This window comes from Cetorhinus maximus, chromosome 6, assembly GCF_964194155.1.
Source record: "Cetorhinus maximus chromosome 6, sCetMax3.hap1.1, whole genome shotgun sequence".
Classification (NCBI taxonomy): Eukaryota; Metazoa; Chordata; class Chondrichthyes; order Lamniformes; family Cetorhinidae; genus Cetorhinus; species Cetorhinus maximus.
Window position 1 is genome coordinate 75,646,301 of NC_135884.1, and position 19,814 is coordinate 75,666,114.

Below are 19,814 nucleotides of genomic sequence, written 5' to 3' on the forward strand. Positions count from 1 at the left end.
GTTTCACTCTGGGATCTGACTTTTCCAGTATTAACATCAGCTGAGATTGCAACACCACTCATCAGTGAACATACTTTTATTCATTCATGGGCTGTGGGTGTCACTGGCTAGGCCAGCATTTATTGCCCAGCACTAATTGTCCTTGAGAAGGTGGTGGTGAGCCACCATCTTGAACCTCTGCAGACCATGTAGTGTAGGTACAACAACAGTGCTGTTAGAGAGGGGCTTCCAGGATTTTGACCCAGGGACCGTGAAGGAACGTCAACATATTTCCAAGTCAGGATGGTGAGTGATTTGGAGGGGAACGTACAGGTGGTGGTGTTCCCATCTATCTGCTTCCCTTGTTCTTCTGATGGTAGTGGTTGTGGGTTGGAAGGTGCTGTTTTAGTGAGTTCCTGCAGTGCCTCTTATAGATAGTACACACTGTTGCCACTGTGTGTCAGTCAGTGGTGGAGGGAATGACTGCTTGTAGATGGAGTGCTCATCAAGTGGGCTGCTTTGTCCTGGACAGTGTCAAGCTTCTTGAGTGTTGTGGGAAGTGCACTCATCCAAGCAAGTGGAGAGTATTCCATCACACTCGTGACTTGTGATTTGTAGATAGTGGACAGGCTTTGGGGAGTCAGGAGGTGAGTTACTCACCACAGGATTCCTAGCCTCTGACCTGCTCTTGTAGCCACAGTATTTATATAGCTAGCGCAGTTCAGCTTCTGGTCAATGGTAACCCCCAGGATGTTGATAGTGGAGGATTCAGTGATGGTAATGCCATTGAATGCCAAGTGGCGTTGGCTAGATTCTCTTTTGTTGGAGATAGTAATTGCCTGGCACTTGTGTGGCACGAATGAGAACCAAGCTGAATACAGAAGGTTCCGAAGGGATATGAAAAAGCAAATACGAGAAGCAAAGAGGGATTATAGAAAAAGACTGGCAGCTAACATAAAAGTAATTCCCAAAGTATTCTATAAGCACATCAATAGTAAAAGGATGGTAAAAGGAGGAGTAAGGCCAATTAGGAACCAAAAGGGGATTTACACATAGAGGCAAGAGGCATGGCTGAGGTATTAAATGAATACTTTGCATCAGTCTTTACCTACAAGGTAGATGCCTCCCAGGCCATGGTGACATAGGAGGAAACTCAGAAGGGTTTAAAATTGATAAGGAGGAGGTATTGGATAAGCTGTCGATACTTCAAGTTGATAAGGCACCTGGACCAGGTGAGATGCATCCAAGCCACAAATGTCCTTTAGGGAAGGAAATCTGTCACCCTTACCTGGTCTGGCCTATATGTGACTCCAGACCCACAGCAATGTGGTTGACTCTTAAATGCCCTCTGAAATGGCCTAGCAAGCCACTCAGTTGTAACAAACTACTACAAAGACACAAAAAAGGAATGAAACCGGATGGACCACCCAGCATCGACCTAGGCACCGGAAACAACAACGGCAATCGCAGCCCTGTTCACCCTGCAAAGTCCTCCTTCCTAACATCTAGGACCTAATGTCAAAGTTGGGAGAGCTGTCTCACAGACTAGTCAAGCAACAGCCTGACATAATCATCCTCACGGAATCATACCTTACAGATAACGTCCCAGACACCACCGTCACCATCCCTGGGTATGTCCTGTCCCACTGGCAGGACAGACCTAGCAGAGGTGGCGGCACAGTAGTATACCATCAGGAGGGAGTTGCCGTGGGAATCCTCAACAGCAACTCCAGACCCCATGAAATCTCATGGCATCAGGTCAAACACGGGCAAGGAAACCTCCTGCTGATTACCACGTACCGCTCTCCCTCAGCTGATGAATCAGTGCTCCTCCATGTTGAACATCACTTGGAGGAAGCATTGAGGGTGGCAAGGGCACAGAACGTTTTCTGGGTGGGGGACTTCAATGTCCATCACCAAGAGTGGCCCAGTAGCACCACGACTGACTGAGCTGACCAAGTCATAAATGACAGCTGCTAGACTGGGTCTGCGGCAGGTGGTGAGGGAAAAACATATTTGACCTCATCCTCACCAACCTGCCTGCCGCAGATGCATCTGCCCATGACTGTATTGGTAGGAGTGACCACGGCACAGTCATTCTGGAGATGAAGTCCCGCCTTCAGACTGAGGATACCCCCTATCGTGTTGTGTGGCAGTACCACCGTGCTAAATGGGATAGATTTCGAATAGATCTAGCAACTCAAGACTGGGCATCCATGAGGTGCTGTGGGCCATTAGCAGCAGCAGAACTGTACTCAAACACAATCTGTAACCTCATGGCCTGGCATATCCTCCACTCTACCATTACCATCAAGCCAGGGGATCAACCCTGGTTCAATGAAGAGTGCAGGAGGACATGCCAGGACCAGCATCATGCATACCTAAAAATGAGGTGTCAACCTGGTGAAGCGATAGAACAGGACTACTTGCGTGCCAAACAACATAAGCAGCAAGTGATAAAGCTAAGCGATCCCACAACCAACGGATCAGATCTAAGCTTTGCAGTCCTGCCACATCCAGTCATGAACGGTGGTGGACAATTAAACAACTCACTGGAGGAGGAGGCTCCACAAATATCCCCACTCTCAATGATGGAGGAGCCCAGCTTAGCACTGCAAAAGATAAGGCTGAAACATTCGCAACAACCTTCAGCCAGAAGTGCCGAGTGGATGATTCATCTCGGCCTCCTCCGGAGGTCCCCAGCACCACAGATGCCAATCTTCAACCGATTCGATTCACCCCACTTGATATCAAGAAATGGCTGAAGGCATCGGATAGTGCAAAGGCCAAGGGCCCTGACAACATCCCAGCAATAGTACTAAAGACTTGTGCTCTAGAACTTGCCATGCCCCTAGCCAAGCTGTTCCAGTACAGCTACAGCACTGGCATCTACCCGGCTATGTGGAAAATTGCCCACATAGAGGGCAATGTCCCGCACACAAAAAGCAGGACAAATCCAACCCGGTCAGTTACCGCCCCTTCAGCCGACTCTCGTTCATCAGTAAAGTAATGGAAGGGGTCATCAACAGTGCTATCAAGTAGCACTTGTTAAGCAATAACTTGCTCACTGATGCCCAGTTTGGGTTCTGCCAGGGCCACCCAGCTCCTGACTTCATTACAGCCTTAGTTCAAACATGGACAAAAGAGCTGAACTCCCGAGGTGAAGTGAGAGTGACTGCCCTTGACATCAAGGCAGCATTTGACCAAGTGTGGCATCAAGGAGCCCTAACAAAACTGGAGTCAATGGGAATCAAGGGGAAAACTCTCCGCTGGTTGGAGCACAAAGGAAGATGGTTGTGGTTGTTGGAGGTCAGTCATCCCAGCTCCAGGACATCACTGCAGGAGTTCCTCAGGGTAGTCTCCTAGGCCCAACCATCTTCATCTGCTTCATCAATGACCTTCCTTCCATCATAAGGTCAGAAGTTGGGATTTTCACTGATGATTGCTTAATGTTCAGCACCATTCGCAACTCCTCAGATATCTGCAGCAGTCCATGTCCAAATGCAGCAAGACCTGGACAATATCCAGGCTTGGGCTAACAAGTGGCAAGTAACGTTCGTGCCACACAAGTGTCAGGCAATGACCATCTCCAACAAGAGAGAATCCAACCATCACCCCTTCATGTTCAATGGCATTACTATCACTGAATCCCCCACTATCAACATCCTGGGGATTACCATTGACCAGAAGCTGAACTAGACTAGCCATATAAATACTGTGGCTACAGAGCAGGTCAGAGGCTTGGAATCGTGTGATGAGTAACTCGCCTCCTGGCTCCCCAAAGCCTGTCCACCATCTACAAAGCACACGTCAGGAATGTGATGGAATACTCCCCACTTGCCTGGATGAGTGCAGCTCCTATAACACTGAAGAAGCTGGACACCGTCCAGGACAAAGCAGTCCACCTGATTGGCACCACATCAGTAAACATTCACTCCCTTCACCACGGACGCACAGTAGCAGCAGTGTGTATCATCTACAAGATGCACTGCAGGAATTCACTAAGGCTCCTTAGACAGCACCTTTAAACCCATGATCACTACCACCTAGAAGGACAAGGGCAGCAGATAGATGGGAACAGCACCACCTGAAAGTTCCCTCCAAGTCACTCACCATCCTGACTTGGAAATATATCGCCGTTCCTTCACTGTCGCTGGGTCAAAATCCTGGAACTCCCTTCCTAACAGCACTGTGGGTGTACCTACATCACATGGACTGCAGCGGTTCAAGAAGGCAGCTCACTACCACCTTCTCGAGGGCAACTAGGGATGGACCATAAATGCTGGCCCAGCCAGTGGAGTCCACATCCCGTGAATGAATAAAAAAAAAGAACATTGAAGGAAGTGAGAGTGGAAATTGCAGAGGCACTGGCAATAATATTTCAGTGTTCCCTGGATTCAGGGGAGGTTGCGGAGGACTGGAGAATTGCAAACATTACGCCCTTGTTCAAAAAGGGTTGTAAAAATCTGCCCTGCAATTACAGACCAGTCAGTTTAACTTTGATGGTGGGGAAACCTCTTTTATTCATTCACGGGATTATTCAGGATAGAATTAATAGTCACGTGGAAAAATGTGGATTGATTTGGAAGGGTCAGCTTGTATTTGTTACAGGAAAATTGTGTCTAATTAACTTGCTGGAGTTTTTTGAAGAGGTAACAGAGATGGTTGATGAGGGCAAGGCCATTGATGTGGTGTATATGGACTTCCAAAAGGCGTTCGATACAGTGCCACACAACAGATTTGTGAGGAAAGTTATAGGTCATGGAATGAAAGGGACAGTAGCAACGTGGATACAAAATTGGCTGAGGGATAGGAAATAGAGAGTAATGGTTAATGGGTATTTTTCGGACAGCGGTTGGTATTGGGACCCTTGCTTTTCCTGATATATATAAATGATCTATATCTTGGTGTGCAGGAGACAATTTCAAAGTTTGCAGATGACACAAAACTTGGGAGAATTGTAGACTGTGAGGAGGACAGTGTAGATTTCAAAACGACATTGACACATTGGTGGAGTGGGCAGCTAGGTGGCAGATGAAGTTCAATGCAGAGAGGTGTGAGGTGATGCACTTTGGTACAAAGAACATGGAGAGACAGTATAAAATAAAGGATACTATTCTAAAGGGTGTGCAGGAGCAGAGAGACCTGAGTGTATATGTACATAAGTTATTAAAGGTGGCAGGACAGGTAGAGAGAGCTATTTCTAAAGCATACAGTATTCCAGACTTCATTAATAGGGACATACAGTATAAAAGCAGGGAGGTTTTGATGAACTTATATAAGACATTGGTTAGACCTCAGCTGGAGTATTGTGTACAGTTCTGGGCGCCACTCAATAGGAAGGATGTGAACGCATTGGAGACAGTGTAGAAGAGGTTTACGAAAATGGTTCCAGGGATGGGACACTTCAGTTATGAGGTAAGATTGGGGAAGTTGGGACTGTTTTCCTTGAAGAGGAGAAGGCTAAGATGAGACTTGAAAGAAGTTTTCAAAATCATGAGGGGTCTGGACAGAGTATATAGGAAGAAACTGTTCCTGCTCATAAACGGATCGAGAACCAGAGGGCCCAGTTTTAAAGTGTTTTGCAAAAGAAGCAAATACGAGGTGAGTAAAAACTTTTCCACACAGCAAGTAGTTAGGATTTGGAATGCACTGCCTGGAGGCAGGTTCGATTGAGGCATTCAAAAGGGCATTGGATGATTATTTAAATAGAAACAATGTGCAAGGTTATGGGGAAAAGGCAGGAGATTGGCACTAAGTTAAAATGCTCAGAAAGCCAGTGCAGACATGATGGGCAGAATTGCCTCCTTCTGCATCGTAACAATTCTGTGAATGTTACTTGTCACTTATCAGCCCAAGCCTGGATATTGTCCAGGTCTTGCTGCATTTGTACATGGACTCCTTAAGCATCTGAGGAGTCGTGAATGGTGCTGAACATTGTGCAATCATCAGCGACCATCCACAGTTCTGACTTTATGATGGAAGGAAGGTTATTGATGAAGCAGCTGAAGATGGTTGGGCCTAGGGCACTACCCTGAGGAACTTCTGCAGTGATGTCCTGGAACTGAGATGATTGACCTCCAACAACCACAACCATCTTCCTTTGTGCTAGGTATGACTCCAACCAGCAGAGAGTTTCCCCCCTGATTCCCATTGACTGCAGTTTTGCTAGGGCTCCTTGATGCCACACTCGGTCAAATGTTGCCTTGATGCCTTACCTCACCACTGCTCTGTTCAGCCCTTTTGTCCATGTTTGAACCAAGACCGTAATGAGATCAGGAGCTGAATGACCCTGGCGGAACCCAAACTGAACATCAGTGAGCAGGTTCTTGCTAAGCAATAGATAGCACTATTGATGACTCCTTCCATCACTTTACTGATGATGGAGAGTAAACTGATGGAGTGGTAATTGGCCGTGTTGGATTTGTCCTGCTTTTTGTGTACAGTACATACATTAGCAATTTTGCACATTGCTGGGGAATGTGCCAGTGTTGTAGCTTCTGATGGAGGGAACGCCATTGATGAAGTAACTGAAGGAACTCCTGCAGTGATGTCCTGGGACTGAGCCGATTGACCTCCATCAACTGCAACCATCTTCCTTTGTGCTAGGTATGATTCCAACCAGTGGAGAGTTTCCCCCCTGATTTCCATTTACTTCAGTTTTGCTATGACTCCTTGATGCCACACTCGTTTAAATGCTGCCTTGATGTCAGGGCAGTTAAAATCACTTCACCTCTTGAGTTCAGCTCTTTTGTCCATGTTTGGACAAAGGCTTTAATGAGGTTTGAAGCTGAGTGTTCCGGTGGAACCCCCAATTTGAGTGTCAGTGAGCAAGTTGTGGAAGTGCTGCTTGATAGCACTATCAACACCCTTTCTATCACTCCATCACTTTGCTAACGATTGAGAGTAGAGTAATGGGGTGGTAATTAGCCGGGTTGGATTTGTGCTGCTTTTTGTTAACAGGACAAACCTGGGCAATTTTCCACATTGTCAGATCAACGCCAGTGTTGTAGCTGTACTGGAACAGCATGCTTAGAGGAGCGATTAGTTCTGGAGCACATGTCTTCAGTGCTACTGCTGGTATGCTGTCAGACTTTGCTGTATCCAGTATTCTTAGTCATTTCTTGATATCACGTGGAGTGAATTGAATTGGCTGAAAACTAGCATCTGTGATGCTGGTGCTTCATGAGGAGGCTGAGATGGATCATCTACTCATCACTTCTGGCTAAAAATGTTTGCAAATGCTTCAGCCTTATCTTTTGGACTGATGTGCTGGACTCTGCCATCATTGAGCATGGTGCCTGCTGCTCCCCTTAGGTGATTAATTGTCCACCATCATTCATGTTTGGATGTGACAGGACTTCAGAACTTTGATCTGATCCATTAGTTGTGGCATCACTTGGCTTTGTCTATAGCATGCAACTTCCACTCTTTGGCATACATGTGTTGCAGCTTCAGGTAGGCACCTCACTTCTAGTCTCGTGCTGTTCCTGGTATGTTCTTCCCCACTGCACGTTGAACCAGGGTTGGTCCCCTGGCTTGATGATAATGGTAGAGTAAGGGATATTCCAGGCCATGAGGTTACAGATTATGGTTGATGGCCCACAGCATCTCATGGATGCCCAGTAGAGCTGTTCTGAATCTATCCCATTTAGCACAGTGAAAGTGCTACACTACATGACGGAGGGTGCCCTCAGTGTAAAGGTGGAACTTCATCATCACAAAAACTGTGTGGTGGTTACTCCTATCATTACTGTCATGGACCAAGGCATCTGCGACAGGTGATTGGTGAGGATGAAGTCAAGTAAGATTTTCCCTTCTGTTGGTTCTCTTACCACCGGTCACATGCCCAGTCTAGCAGCTATGTCCTTAAGGACTCAGCCGGCTCACCCTTGGTGACAAATATTGAAATTTCTTACCCAGAGAACATTCTGTGTGTTTGATATCCTCAGTGCTTCTTCCAAGTGGTGTTCAACATGGAGGAGTACTGATTCATCAGTTGAGTGAGGGTGCTAGGTGTTAATCAACCAGAGGTTTCCTTATCCATGTTTGACCTGATACTTGAGACTTCATGGGGTCCAGAGTCAATGTTGAGGACTCCCAGGGCCACTCCATCCCGACTGTATACCTCTGTGCCACCACCTCTGGTGGGTCTGTCCTGCCTGTGAGCATAACCCAGGGATGGTGATGGCGATGTCTGGGATATTGTCTTGTGAGCTATGATTCAATGAGTATGACTCTGTCAGTCTGTTGCTTGTCTAGTCTGTAGGACAGCTCTCCCAATGTTGACACAAGTTCCAAGATGTTAGTGAAGAGGACTTTAGAGGACCTTTGCCACTGGAGAGCTTGCACTGCGTGGTCATTTCATCCCGGGTTCCTTCACTCCGATATTACTTTACCAATTCGAACACGTCAGCTGCAGATTACAGACCAAGTGCCACAAGACTAAATTTGATCCTGCTCAACTGGCCTTCATGTGCTGATCATAGAATCTTCCAGCACAGAAGGAGGGAATTTAATCCTTCGTGCCTGTGCTGGCTCTTTGACAGATCAATTCTGCTTAGTGCCACACCTCCACTTTTTGCCTGTAACCGTAATTTTCTCATCCACAAAATGCCTATTCTACTCCCACTACCTCTTCAGGCAGTATGTTCCAGATCCTGACTGAAAAAATTTCTCCTCTCAATCTCTCATGACCGCCGATTATTGACTCATTCGCCAGGGGCAATAGTTTTTCTCTATCTACTCTATCAAAATCTCTCATTTTCTTGAAAATCTCTATTTGATCACCCCTTAACTTTCTCTGCTCCAACGAGGACAATTCTAACTTTTCCACCCTCCCATGAAGCCCTTCAGCCCTGGTAGCATCCTGGCAACCTTTTCTGCACTTGTTTTAAGGCCTATACACGCTTTCTGGAATGTTATGTCCAAGATTGTCCACAATACTCCAGCTGAAGTCTAACCAAATCCAAGTAGCCTATATGGTTTTTCCCCACCATATTAATTTTCCATGCCACTTTTAAGAAATTATCTATATGTGTACCAAGGTATCTCTGCTCATCTGCACTTAGCAAATATATAGCCTTTATATTATACCGTCTTTCCATGTTAAATCTTCCAAAGTGCATCACTTCACACTTCCCTGAATTGCCATGCTTCTTCCCATTTCAGCATCTTATCTAAGTCATCCTGAAACCTAGAACAATCTCCCTCACTATCTACTATTTTTCCACGTTTCATATCATCTGCAAACTTTTGAAAGCTGCTCCCTACACTGGAGTCTAGGTTGTTGTACAAGAATTGAAAAGACTAATGTTTTCAAAACTGATGCACAAGAAATACCACTGCAAACCACATTTCTCTCTGAAAAGCATCTAACCACCATCACCCTTTGCTTCCTGCAACTGAATCCATCCCACCACTTTTGCCTTAATTCCATGGGCTTCCATCTTCTAATAAGTCTCCTCACAGAATCACACAGTGCAGAAGAGGCCCTTTGGCCCATTGAGTCTGCACCGACACGTGAGAAACATCTGACCTACCTACCTAATCCCATTTACCAGCACTTGGCCATAGCCTTGAATGTTATGGCGTGCCAAGTGCTCATCCAGGTACTTTTTAAAGGATGTGAGGTAACCCGCCTCCACCACCCTCCCAAGCAGCGCATTCCAGACCGTCACCACCCTCTGGGAAAAAAAGTTTTTCCTCACGCCCCCCTAAACCTCCTGCCCCTCACCTTGAACTTATGTCCCCTCGTGACTGACCCTTCAACTAAGGGGAACAGCTGCTCCCTATCCACCCTGTCCATGCCCCTCATAATCTTGTACACCTCAATCAGGTCGCCCCTCAGTCTTCTCTGCTCCAACGAAAACAACCCAAGCCTACCCAACCTCTCTTCATAACTTAAATGATTCATCCCAAGCAACATCCTAGTGAATCTCCTCTGCACCCTCTCCAGTGCAATCACATCTTTCCTATAATGTGGCGACCAGAACTGCACACAGTACTCCAACTGTGGCCTCACCAAGGCTTTATACAACTCCAGCATGACCTCCCTACTTTTGTAATCTATGTCTCGATTGATAAAGGCAAGTGTCCCATATGTCTTTTTCACCACCCCACTAACATGCCCCTCCGCCTTCAGAGATCTATGGACACACACTCCAAGGTCCCTTTGTTCCTCAGAACTTCCTAGCGTCATGCCCATTGAATACTTCCTTGTCAAATTACTCCTTTCAAAGTGTATCACCTCTCACTTTTCAGGGTTAAATTCCATCTGCCACTTATCTTCCCATTTGACCATCCCGTCTATATCTTCCTGTAGCCCAAGACACTCAACCTCACTGTTAACCACCCGGACATCCTTTGTGTCATCCACAAACTTACTAATCCTACCCCCCACATAGTCATCTATGTCGGTTATATAAATGACGAATAATAGGGGACCCAGCACAGATCCCTGTGGTATGCCACTGGACACTGGCTTCCAATCACTAAAGCATCCTTCTGTCATCACCCTCTGTCTCCTACAACTAAGCCAATTTTGAATCCACCTTATCAAATTACCTTGTATCCCATGTGCATTTGCCTTCTCTATAAGTCTCCCATGTGGGACCTTGTCAAAGGCTTTGCTGAAATCCATATAAATTACATCAACTGCACTACCCTCATCTACACACCTGGTCACCTCCTCAAAAAATTCACTCAAATTTGTTAGGCATGACCTCCCTCTGACAAAGCCATGCTGACTATCCCTGATCAAGCCTTGCCTCTCGAAGTGGAGATAGATTCTTGTGGGAAACTTTGTCAAAAGCTTTCTAAAAGTTCATATTTATCACATCTGCTGCATTACCTTGGTCAACCATCTCCGTTACCTCATCAAAGAATTCAATCAAGTTAACCAGACAAAATTTGTCTTAACAAATCCATGCTGGTTCTCCATGATTAATCCATGTCGTTCCAAATGAAAGTTTATTTTGTTCTTGGTCATGGTTTCCAATAATTTTCTCACCATTGAGGTCAGGCTGACTGCCCTGTAATTTCCTGGGGCAGAATTTTACGGACGTCCCCCACTGGCGGGATCTTCTGGTCCTGCCAAAGTCAATAAAGTTTTGAACAGCTCGCTACATTTTCCAGCCCTGGCCCCGCCACGACAGGATCATAAAATTCCGCCCCTCGTTTATCCCTCTCCCCTTGGAATAATAGGATAATATTTGCAACCTCCGAGATTCCTGTATCCAATGAGAATTGCAAAGCTGTGAAAATCCCCCTGTGCTATTTGTACCATGCTTCTTTCAGCAACCTAGGATGCATTGCATCTGGACCAGGTGACATACCAACTTGCAGTAATGATATTTAGTTAGTATCTCTATCTATTACTATCCTACCCATAACTTCCCCCTTCTGTTTTAGTGTAACCTTTACATCATCCACTTCTTTTGTGAAAACAGATGTGAAGTATTTATTTAATACTTTAGCTATGCCTATTGCCTTCACATGAAGATTTACTTTTGGCTCTTTAATAAGCCTTTTTCCCGAGCTGACCAGTTACACTTAACGTAAAATGTTTTCATAAAATGTTTTAAGCTTCATTTTAATGTTGCCTGCTCATCTTTTTATGTAACCTCTCTTTGCCTCTTGTAGTAGTAACTTTTTCAATTTCCTTCCATAATCTTCTTGGTTATTAATTAAACCTGGCTCCTGACGTTTGTCTAAACTTCCTTTCTGTTTTATTTTAACTTTTATTTCCATTCTCATCTAGGGCACATTAACATTGAGTGTACTACTTTTTCTTTAAATGGAATCTGCCTAGATTGTACCTGAACTATCTCTTCACTGAATGCCTTCTGTTACGATCCTGTTAGGGACTGTTAACATTTAAAGAATAAATCTGAACACACAGCAATTAACCAGAACTACACCACAAGATTTTATGTTTTTAAACAAGAACAAACTTTATTGTATATATAAAGAGAAATTAAGCAAAGCAAGCACACTAACTTAACACTGTAGCTTATAAAGGCTTATACTATAAACTTGATTCAAATTGTTGCTTCTCCACCACATCCCACCCAACCCCCCATCAAAAGTTCCCTTATCTTGTGAAATCTTGAAGATTCATTCACTTTTCCTTGGGACAAACCCAAAAGTATGCCATTGCCCTCTAGAATTTACTTTAATTCTCCTTAGTATTCCAGCTATTTCAAGAGTACAAATTTCAAGGGGATTCTTCCATTAGCTTTTGGCTAAGCAATCATCCAATTTTCCTTTACAGACCTCAAGACTGTGGACCCTTCAGCGCCTTGTCCTGGCTTTGGACACACATAGACTACTTTTCCCACTCTGTTCCCACAGCTTCTGCTCTTTCCAAGCTAACTTATCAAGCTGACTGCTTTCTACCACAAGGCTCTGTGGGGATCATTGCAGAGTTCTTCCTCCAGTTTCAAACTAGGCAAACCTTCTACTTTCTTTCCTCCTCATGAATTACAATCTGAGCTTGAGGCCCCAACCACATTCCATGTGATAAATGATAAAGTTGGTATTTTCGCTGCTTAAATGCACTAAATTTCATTCCCCAGGCTCCCCCCACTCAGTGAATTGCAGACTACACAAGACCAAATCTGAAATTGCCCCTGTTGTTCCCAAACCAAACTGCTTGCTTCTGTCAGCAGATATGCACAGGTAGCTTAAACAAAACAACCTTCTAATCAAGGCTCCACCTTGAATCACTATCTCTATGGCAATGTGGCATGCTTTGGGATGGTTCAAACAGAAATTCAAACAAATTATTTTATCTTCAACACAACTCTTTGATGCTGCAAACTCTTCCCCCATTGTGCATTTTTACCTTTGATATTTTCTGATCTGTTTGCATAATTGCTGTGAACCATATTATGATATGATCATTGTTAGCGAGATGAACTCCATCTGTAACACACTCCACTTGCAATATTTCATTTCCCAGAACTAGATCCAACACTGTTTCGTTCTTTGTTGGACTAGAAACATAATGATCGAAAAAGTCCTCTTATGCACACATATGGGATATTCCTGTATATCCGATATCCCTACCCTTAGCACTATGTTTTTCGCTGTATTTGGGACATATAGGGTATTCAAGTCTTTTAATATCACTGCTCTATTTTTGTTATACACCATTGACATCTGAAAATAAACCAGATGCAGAAAAGAGCCTCTGTGCCCTATTTAATTTTGTATTAAAATTTCTGCGAGAATTTCTCATTAATGTTCTGTGTTGTTTCCTCCTCACAGTTAGGTGCCAATGGATACTTTTTCGCCATTGACCCAAATGGATATGTCCTGTTGCACCCCAACCTACAGCCAAAGGTAAGAGATTTCAGCGCCAATTCATCCCAATGTCTGTAACAACCCTTCAGCTCAGGTGTGATGTTCTGTGAGCATCTTAATCATTTACCCACTTGGATAATGTGTTAATAACCAAAAGTTACCATCCTGGACTTCATCCAGAGTCTTTGTCTGATTATTCTATCATGGGGACTCACCTTCTATCCGCTGTCCCTAGCTGGGGTAGATATTCGAATTGAGTAACCCTTTCACAACTGGAGTGAGGAGGTAGGGGGAGGGTGTCTGTCATCAGTAATCTTTTCCACAGATGGGATTCTACAGAAAGCCACAGATGGCAGTGTAAAGATGATGATGCTCTCCATGTGATTAATGCTTGTTACTGGCTCCTGATATCGTTACCGCCCAACACTTAAGATGGTAAAAAATGTTCTAATCCAAGATTTATTCACACATTGGCAAGGTTAAATATATAAATCTTGGAATAAACCACAGTAGTAAGTCCTTGGGCAAGATAGTAGAAATCTGTTCACTTTTAAATCTTGCTGATGATGGCTCTCAGTGCTGTGTCATGTGTCCCCTTCTTCTGGTTTTCATCTCTAGATTATAAATTTCCGGGAGCCAGTGACTCTGGACTTCCTGGATGCTGAGCTGGAGGATGAAAACAAGGAACAGGTAAGGAGTGGCCTCTTCAGTGGAAATTAAAAATGTATAATAACCTCAGGACTTTCATTCAGCCTTCACATACCATCATCCCTAGAAGACAGTCAGCTGTTTCTTTAAGGCATCAGGAGTCCATTTTTTCCACTATTTTATCAAAGCATTATTGGTGCCCTGCTCTCAAAAGGACACAAGCATTGGAGAGAGCTCTAAGTTTGATGACTCCTCCTTTCTCCTCTGATGTGATGATGTGAGATGTTTTTTCTGATAGGCTCTTACCTTGAACAAAGTCCAACCTGCTGTGTTTTTTTAAATTATTCATTCACAGGATGTGGGCACCGCTGGCTAGGCCAGCATTTATTGTCCATCCCTAATTGCCCTTGAGAAGGTGGTGGTGAGCTGCGTTCTTGAACTGCTGTAGTTCATGTGGTGTAGGAATACCCACAGTGCTGTTAGGGAGGGAGTTCCAGGATTTTGACTCAGTGGCAGTGAACAAACGGAGAAATAGTTCCAAGTCAGGATGGCATGTGACTTGGAAGGGAACTTGCAGGTGGTAGTGTTCCCATGCATCTGCTGCCCTTGTCCTTCTAAGTGTTAGAGGTCGTGGGCTTGGAAGGTGCTGTCGAAGGAGTGTTGGTGAGTTCCTGCAGTGCATCTTGTACTTGGCACGCACTGCTACCTCTGTACGTCAGTAGTAGAGGGAGTGAATGTTTAACCATATTGACCAGGATGATGTTGTCACTGATCACCCATATTGACTGGGAATTGGCACCTGTATTTTGGAGATTAGTATCACAACTGCAAATGGCAGGGCAAAGAAAATCATAGGATTTTACAGCATAGATACAGGCCATTCATTCTAGCTGGTCTATACCAGTTTTAATGCTCCACTTGAGCCTCCACCTACCCCTGTTCACCTAACCCTGTCAAAGGAGTCAGAATATTGTTTGTGAAGGCTCTTCTAATGATTTTCTCGAGGGCTACTTTTTGTTTCTCGGGGGCTACTTTTTGATTTTCAGGGACTCCTTTTTCATTATCACTAACTTCTTTATTAGGTAATACAGTCACCTAGCTTCATTACCTTCTGTATTTGTGTTAAATATTTTGAGGATTTATTTCTTTACATAATAAAGCAGTTCATATACCAAAGACTGTATATATATTTTTACATTTTTTAGCTTGGAATCATTATTAAGGCTGATGATGTTAGCTATGGCTTTTGGAAATGATAGTTCTGCTGGGGTGTAAAGTTGCTGTAGGCACACAATACTACTAGGCTTATAGTGTTTGGGTCCCTTTGCAAAGCCGTTACAAATTGCTCCCACTGTCAATCCCCTCGTTTGGGAGTCAGGACTGAGGGACGAGTTTAAACAGAGGTGGGTGATTGGCCAGGAGCTTGGGAAAGCCCACCCTATTTTACTGTGAGATGGAGAAGGGATAGATTGGAATTCGGAGTGAGAGCAAGGGTCTCAGGGCCTGAAGGAGGTAATGCCTCCTCTATTACTGAGTACCACTAGTCCAGCACAGAATAAGCAAAGTGTAAATCTAACAATCAAAAGGCTCTTTCAGAACCACCCACAGGACCTGTGAAAGGACTGGTTACTGTTGGAGGGAGTCAGAAGCAGGACCAGGAGAGAGAAAACCTATAACTGGAGGAGCCGGTGCACTAGCATGGGAGAGGCAGAATCTGTGATTGGAGGAGCAGCCCCTCACAGATCCTGTCTCTTTCACACATCAGGGCAACTTTTGTTTCATTAGTCGCCTCTGTGATTGAATCTTTGGAGGCTTTCAAAGGTGAATTTGCCTGTTGTCCCTTTGAATTTTGAATCCTGTCCTGTCAGCAGTCCTTCTGTTCCTTTCTCCCTCATGAGTTCACCTAGCTTCCCCTTAAATACATCTATCCTATTCACTTCTGTTACTCCATGCAAGTTCTGTAAGACCATCAAAATAGGAGCAAGAGTATGTCATTGGAGCTCTTGACCCTGCCCCATCATTCAATAAGAGCAGGGCTGATCTGTTTGTGGTTTTAACTCCACTACCTTCTGTGGAAGAGAATTCCACAGACAAACGGCCCTCTGAAAGAACAAATTCCTCCTCATCCCTTTCTTAAATGGGAGACCTTTTATTTTGAAACTGTGCTAGCAAGTTCCATATTCCCCCACGAGGGGAAACATCCTCTCAGCATCCACTCTGTCAAGTCCCCTTACATTTCAATAAGATCACCTCTCATTCTTCTAAACTCGAATGAGTATAGGCCCAACCCATTCAATCTTTCCTCATAAGACAAAACCTTTAACCCAGGAATTAACCTAGTGAACTGTGGTAATTATGGTTTTATTTGATGTGTGATATACCTTTAAGAAGAATACTTGTTAAGGATGATCACATGATCTTTCTGCCCAATAGTAGAGTAGTGCGGGCGACTTCAGTGGTTAGTAGTGTAGAGTTAGAGTTTGAAGTGAAAGCACATGTGTTAGTTGCTGCTGAGTACCTTTGTAAATAAGCTAGAAGTTTTCCACCAAAGAAGTGCTGATCAACTCTATCAATAATACCAAATCAGCACCTCTCACAACAAACTGGCAACGAGGATAAAACAAGTTTAACAGAAGAAATCAAGTGAAACGAAATCGGCATTGTGCCTCGCACAGTAATTGTAAGTAGAAGTCCTGTTCGACTTGAAGAAGTAATGCCGCCATTCGGAAGAATTGATCCTTTCGATCCAGCCATGGATGATTGGTCTCATTATATTGAACGCCTCACATTCTTTTTCTAAGTGAACGAGATTACGGGGGAAGAGAAGAGATGAGCGATCCTCTTAAGTACATGTGGGAATGAAACCTATGGCTTGATTCGAAGTTTGACGGCACCCAGTGCCCCAGATTCAAAAAACTTTGATGAATTGGTGGACTCGTGAAGATCATTATCAACCAAAGCCCTCAGTAACGATGCAAGGTTCAAGTTTAATAGAAATAGAGCCCCGGAGGAGACAGTTGCATGCGGCAATTGTGCCAAGTTTGAAGCAGTTAATGGAACACAGAGTTTGGTACATCTCTGAATGACATGCTCAGAGATCATTTAGTGTGCAGTGTGAATGAAGACACAATTCAGAAGAGATTGTTGTCCGAAGCGGATTTGGATTTCAAGAAGGCGCTAGAGATAGTACTGGCCATGGAGAGGGCAGTAAGAGATTCATAAGCCATACAAGGCGCACAAAATGGCGCCCTCCTCCACACCAGGCGGGAAACCCCAGCCAAAAAGGGCGCGAAAATGTAAGACTCTGCTTCAAAGCGGGAAATGAGAAAAAATGACTTAGCAGCAAAACAAGGAAGAATTTCAATAGAGGTGGAAACAAGCAGTCTTTTAATGATTGGCAGTTTAAAAAAATTGAATGTTATTATTGTCACAGAAACGGACATGATAATGAGACAATGCAAGGAAAGATTCAAGCAGGCTTTTAAACAAAAGAAAAAACCCAGTGAGATCTACAATGTAGAAGAGCCAGGAACAACAAATGCAGATATTTACTCGTCATTTAATCTGAAGGTCGGAAAGACAGAACCAATATTTGTAACCGTGAAAGTGAATGGCAGACCTGTTTGAATGGAAGTGGACACAGGAGCTTCCATTACAGTAATTGGGGAACATACCTTCAGATATCTGAATAATGGGGAACATCAATTAAATTTAAAAGAAACAATGGCCCAATGAAAAACATACACAGGTGAAGACATTCACATCAGGGGCATAAGTCGAGTAACTGTCCATTATGGAAACCAATTGGCAAAGCTACCCTTGATGGTGGTAGCAGACGAGGGGCCAAGCCTCCTGGGGTGAAATTAGCTAAAGGAGATTAAGTTGGAATGGGCTGAAATTTTCCAGTTGAGAACAAGTGGGTTACCAGAGCTACTTTGAAAGTATGCCACAGCCTTGAAGGATGAACTTGGGAAGATCCAGGGGCTGCAGCAAAAATTCATGTGGATCCAGAGGCAAACCCCCGATTCATGAAGGCGAGACCAGTATCTTACGCACTGCGAAAAAAGGTCGACACCCAGCTGGACAGACTTGAAATACTGGGCATTATACAATCTGTGCAGCTCTCTCAATGGGCAGCACCCATAGTCCCCGTCCTTAAACCTGACCAAAGCATCCGAATTTATGGACACTACAAATTGATTGTTAATAAAGTAGCTAAGCTAGACAGACACTCCATATCAAAAATTGAAGACCTGCATGCCAAGTTGGCAGGTGGAACCGCCTACATGAAGCTTGATATAAGTCATGCTTATCAACAACTAGAGTTAGAGAAGGCCTCCCGGGAATTTGTCGTAATTAATACCCACAGTGGGTTGTACCAATATACTCGATTGCCTTTCGGCATCTCCTCAGCTTGCGCCATCTTCCAGAGAACATGGTTGTCATCTATTTAGATGATGTTTTGGTGACAGGATTCACTGAAAAGGAGCATTTGGAAAACTCAGAAGAAGTCTTAAAATGTTTCTTGCAAGCTGAAGTGCGTTTAAAAAAAGAAAAGTGCAGGTTCCTAGCGAGGGAGGTAATCTATTTAGGTCACTGGGTAGATTCACAGGGCCTTCACCTAGTTGAGGAGAAAGTGAGAGCCATAAGAGAGGCACCTGCGCCAAAGAACACCTCAGAATTCAAATCATTCCTAGGAATGATCAATTATTATTGGCGGTTCTTACCCAATTTGTCCACAGAACTGGCCCCCTTACATTAACTACTCAAAGAGAACCAACTTGGCAGGTGCCCCAGAAAGAAGCTTTCATCAAGGTGAAACAATTGTTGCACTCAGCCAACCTATTGGTACATTATGACCTGAAGAAAGAATTGGTGTTGATATGTGACACATCCCCCGACGGAGTGGGGGCAGTGCTCTCCCAACAGAGGGCGATGGCACGGAACGGCCTTTAGGTTTCGTATCAAGAATGCCCACCACAGCAGAAACGGGATACTCACAGATAGAAAAAGAAGGCCCCTCAATCATCTTTGGTGTCAAGAAATTTCACCAGTACGTACAGGGCCACTATTTTACAATCGTCTCAGACCACAAGCTATTGCTAAGATTGTTCAGTAAGGACAAGACTATTACCACTCATAGCCTTGGCAAAAATACAACGATGGGCTTTAATCCTGGCAGCATACGAGTACACTTTTGTATATAAGCCTGGAAGTCAAATCGCAAACACCGATGCCCTTAGTCGTTTGCCTTTACAAGAAAATGATGAGCATGTCCCAGTTCCACAGGAACTTGTTTTATTGTTAAATTTCTTAGATTCCTCGCCGGTATGCGGTCGACAGATCAGAGACTGTCCTGGACAAGTCAGGACCCAGTCCTATCTTAAGTATGAGAACAAGTGCTTCATGGTTAGCCAAAAGAGCCCGTATCTGACGAAATGAAACCGTACTTCAACAGAAGACATAAAATAACCAGCCAGGATGGCATCTTATTGTGGGGAGCGTGAGTGATAGTGCCTCCAAAGGGAAGGGAGCCATTTTTAATTGAACTACCCGGTGCACACCCAGGAATATCCCGAGTGAAGACCATCGCTTGCAGCTACCTATGGTGGCATGGGATGGATGGTGAAATAGAGAGTTTGGTGAAGAATTGTGTGCAATGTCAGCAACTGCAAAAGTTGCCTTCAAGAGCTCCATTACACCCTTGGGAGTGGCCAGGGAGACCATTGGTGCAGTTATGCATTGACTATGTGGGACCTTTCTTGGGAACAATGTTTCTGCTCACTGTCAATGCCCACTTAAAATGGATGGACATATATGAGGTGAAGTCACCAATGTCCTCTGCTACAATTGAGAAGTTACGTCAAAGTTTTGCCATT

The 19,814-nt window shown here is 44.3% G+C and overlaps 1 protein-coding gene across 3 annotated transcripts in view; it reads left to right on the forward strand.

The window, feature by feature from the left end:
• cacna2d2a (calcium channel, voltage-dependent, alpha 2/delta subunit 2a) overlaps window positions 1–19,814 on the forward strand; it is a 991,061-nt gene that overhangs the window by 850,586 nt on the left and 120,661 nt on the right. For all 3 annotated transcript variants that reach the window (XM_078543862.1, XM_078543864.1, XM_078543863.1), the window contains 2 exons: window positions 13,252–13,326; window positions 13,906–13,977. In XM_078543862.1, the coding sequence (XP_078399988.1) occupies window positions 13,252–13,326; window positions 13,906–13,977 (147 nt within the window). The remainder of the gene's footprint in view (window positions 1–13,251; window positions 13,327–13,905; window positions 13,978–19,814) is intronic.